We start from the raw sequence: 3887 nt of genomic DNA on the forward strand, positions 1-3887 counted from the left end.
TTATTATTATTATTATTATTATTATTATTATTATTATTATTATTAGAGACAACAGCATAGTTGTTCAGTAACATATAAAAGTCTTTAAAGTCATACTTTTTCCCTCCATATTTCACATTTTCAGGGGCTGATACTGTACCTGTCTGCAGTAGTTGGTTGGCGCAGGGCAGGAGAAACCTTAAACAAGTCGGCAGTACATTGCAACACACAAGAGATATGAACACACACACTCACAATTTAGAGTCACCAAACAACCTAACATCAAGATTTGGACTGGGGGAGTTCCTGGAGCAAACCCATGCATGCGAGAGGGAGAACATGCAAATACAGTGAAAAAGACTCCAGGCTGACATGCGGACCCAGGGCATTTTGACTGCAAAAAGGAGGCTGCAAACTGTGTCACTTTGCATTCCTCTTTTTAAAAACAGTTGTTTTATTAGTTTTTTTATTTGAAACAAAATTTCTTTTTGAAACCCAAAAGTCCAGAAACTAGACCTTTCTTCTTTTTTTAACGTCAACAGTTTGGGAGATAACATTCTGTGGGAGTACTTATTGATAATAAACTGTGCTGGAAACACCATTTAAAATATGTAATAGAATCAATTCAAAGTCAATATTAATTTTGCATAAACAGAAGAACATGCCAAAGGTTTTTATATAATATATAACTCCCAGATACACCCTTTTTTAACAAAATGCGTGGATTTATGGGGAACAACTTATAAATTTACAATAGAAATGATTATGTTGCAACAAAACAGTCCTACATAAATAAAGCAGGATTTGTGACCATGCTAATCCACTATTTATAAATTTAAATATAATGAAATTTAAAGATCTTGTATATTATAGAATAATGCAATTAATGTGAAAAAAGCACAAACTAATCACGACTAGATTGTATTCAAATGTTATTTTCTATTCCAGGAGTAAATATAATTTTAGAAATAAATGTAAATTCCTAATTTTGAGTTAAAGTTATGTACATTCATTCTCGGTTTTAAAAAAGCTGTTGACATTGTATTTGAAAATTATCACTGCAAAGGAAGTATTATTACTGAATTGTTTGTTGATAAGTGAAGGATTGCTTAATTTTGTTGAACGAAAGCATTTGTTCATACCGGTAAGCGTTTGCATCAGCCTTTCAGTCACAATATTAAATATATCAACAAAATGTGACTTAAACTTGAACTAAACTAAACATGGATATAAATTAGTTGGTGGATTTGAAATGGGCCTAAATAGACAAGATAATACAAGATTATATGCTAAGCTATGGTTTTCAGTAAGGACTTGAATGAAGATGCATTTGTGATCTACTTTATTTCATTTCAATGTAATATGTGGCAGCTTTTAAGTTATATGTCTTTTCTTTTCATCTTACTAAGCAATGAAATATGAATACACAACTGAAGATTAATTATGATACAATATAAAAAATGATATATGTGACAGCAGGGGACTTTTGTGAAGACAAAAACTTAAATTGGAACATAGAAGGAGCCAGGGAATTATGAGATACAATAAAGGTGGGTGGTATTTAGAATAGCAGAAATTAGAAAAAATTAAAACTAAATTTTCTTCCATATCTGTCTTTTTTTCAGCTTTTCATAGGATGAAAACATTTCTTAAAGTCATTAATAAACCATTAAAAGGAAGGTTTAGCATTTCTCCATTTAGCACAATTGATATATTTACCCAACAGCAGGATGATGTTAATAATTTCAGAAATACAAATGATCGTCCGTATAAAAAATACATCATATAATGCAAATGGGGGCACGTCATTAATTTTTTAGAGAAATCCAATCTTTCATCTTAATCCAAAAGTGTTGTGTACTAGGACAAATGTACAAGGGTTTCACTATTATTAAAAAAGGAACATTGATCCACCAAAGAAAGCAAATATTTTATTTTATTCTGCGACAGGGTCAATTTTGTTCATGACTTTAAAGTGAGTCTCTTTGACTTGTGGTATGCATCTATACTAACAGGAATATCTCCCTTCCTAATAGATCAATCATAATCATGACATTTTCTGGCTTTCAAAAGACTGCTAATGAGATTGTTATTACATTTCTTGTCAAACATATTGCATTGTGCAATCAACAGGGTGGGGAGTAATAGTGATGAGTTATTATATAACCTAACATTTGAATTAAAGGCAGTGGAATCGAGTTATACTTCCTTTGAGAACAATTCAAATAATATTTTTTATTTTTTTTTTTTTATTGAAAATAACACTATAATGCAAGAAATCTCTAACCAAAATAATGTCTTTGTTGAACCATTCCTTTTTGAAAATAGATTTATGCTTAAATATTGTTACTCTATTGTTCCATATGGTTGAATAATGGGGAGAATAGTGAGTGAATATCATTTTCGAATAATGTAAAATCTGCTTGTGGAAGTTGGACAGCTTCAATGGAATCCTGCTAACCTCAAAATCAGATTTTACAATAAAGTCTAAACCTCCTATTTTATCGTCTTCATCTTTTCAGTCAACATGAAATGCCCCGACTCTTTAACTCATATAGGATTGCGCCCTCTTCTGGAGAAAATATTGTATAGCCAGTTCCGGTTAACATGAAGAGTAAAAAAGGAAAACACGTATCTTAATAAATAGATATTGATTTTTTTAACAGAAAATTATATTTTAAATCGCATGCTATACTTAATAATACATATTAAATATAATTTTTAAATTTACAGCTTTTAATTTGCTGGGTCCACACTCCTTACCAGTTAGTAGCGGTAATGTTCACCTAACCTTTTTGCCAACCGCCATAAGAATTTCAAGAAGAAGAAGAAGAATTGTTTCCTCTGGTCATGAGGTTCTTCCGGTTTCAACAGTGGGACACGTGCAGACTTTAACATCTCTGAGGAAAGAGGGGAAGGCTTCAAACTACAGCTTTTATTTAGCTCCATTTGGTTTACATTTTTTATTTTCCTGTGGAAGGGCTTGCCTAGCACGCAGTCAACATGGTGAAGCCCCAGTTTAAGGGAAAGAGTTCGATAAACCCGTCCTCGTCAAGCTCCAACCCCGGTAAGGAAGCAAGCTTGTTTACACCTGGAGCTAACTGTAGCTAATACCGTTAGCTTGATCTTCTTTCTGCTGGATGCGAACGATGATGATGTGATGATGATTGGATCTTAAAGTTAATTGAAATAATATATTTAAGGACACAGTTGTTTCTCATGCTAAACTATTCCAGACTATTTGGGAATTAGTGAAATCATTTAAATTTACATGTACCGTGCATAAATGTGACTTTAAGTTTGTCACAACAGGCTTATGCTTTTAATTGTAGATTTATATAAACTAATACGTGTGTTTATGGGGGAAATTGGAAGTGACATTATTCAGAAATATCGTTTTAAAGCAAAAAATCTCTGCTAACTTTTAAGGAAAAGCTTCATCATGTTCGTTTCCAGAAAAAAAAACAAATCCTTCTTCTTGGTGGACAAACATTGTTTTAATCATTTTGAATTTGGGTTGTCAGCATAAAGGTGATAAGACCAAAACCATGATGCAGTAAATAAAATAAAAGAAATTGTTAAATAACATGTTTATCCGTGACTTTAACATAAAAGGGTTTAACCCCAATAAATGTAGAATATCATTGACATTTTGATTTCCATAATGTAGGATCTGAGTAAATATTAGAAGAAAAAAAACATGGCCATGTAATGAGGACATGGATTATGATTAAAACATATTAATATCCAAATATATTATAATACCGGTATTTTAAATGAATATCCCACTTAGATTTTAAGGGCTTTCTCCTACTGCTCTATCACTTCAGTCAAAGTCAAAGTCAAAAAGCCTTTATTGTCATTATATTCTGTGACAGATACAATGAGATTTGGGACTTCCATAACAG

General features: G+C 31.7%; 1 protein-coding gene across 1 annotated transcript in view; it reads left to right on the top strand.

Annotated features, from left to right (window-relative positions):
* The first annotated feature begins 2982 nt into the window (after window positions 1-2982).
* Window positions 2983-3887, top strand: part of gnl2 (guanine nucleotide binding protein-like 2 (nucleolar)) — a 14336-nt gene continuing 13431 nt past the window's right edge. Inside the window, exon 1 of the mRNA XM_015374748.1 lies at window positions 2983-3046. Within this exon, the coding sequence (XP_015230234.1) occupies window positions 2983-3046 (64 nt within the window). The remainder of the gene's footprint in view (window positions 3047-3887) is intronic.

The sequence above is a fragment of the Cyprinodon variegatus genome, unplaced genomic scaffold (assembly GCF_000732505.1).
Source record: "Cyprinodon variegatus isolate N-32 unplaced genomic scaffold, C_variegatus-1.0 Scaffold6, whole genome shotgun sequence".
Lineage (NCBI taxonomy): Eukaryota > Metazoa > Chordata > Actinopteri > Cyprinodontiformes > Cyprinodontidae > Cyprinodon > Cyprinodon variegatus.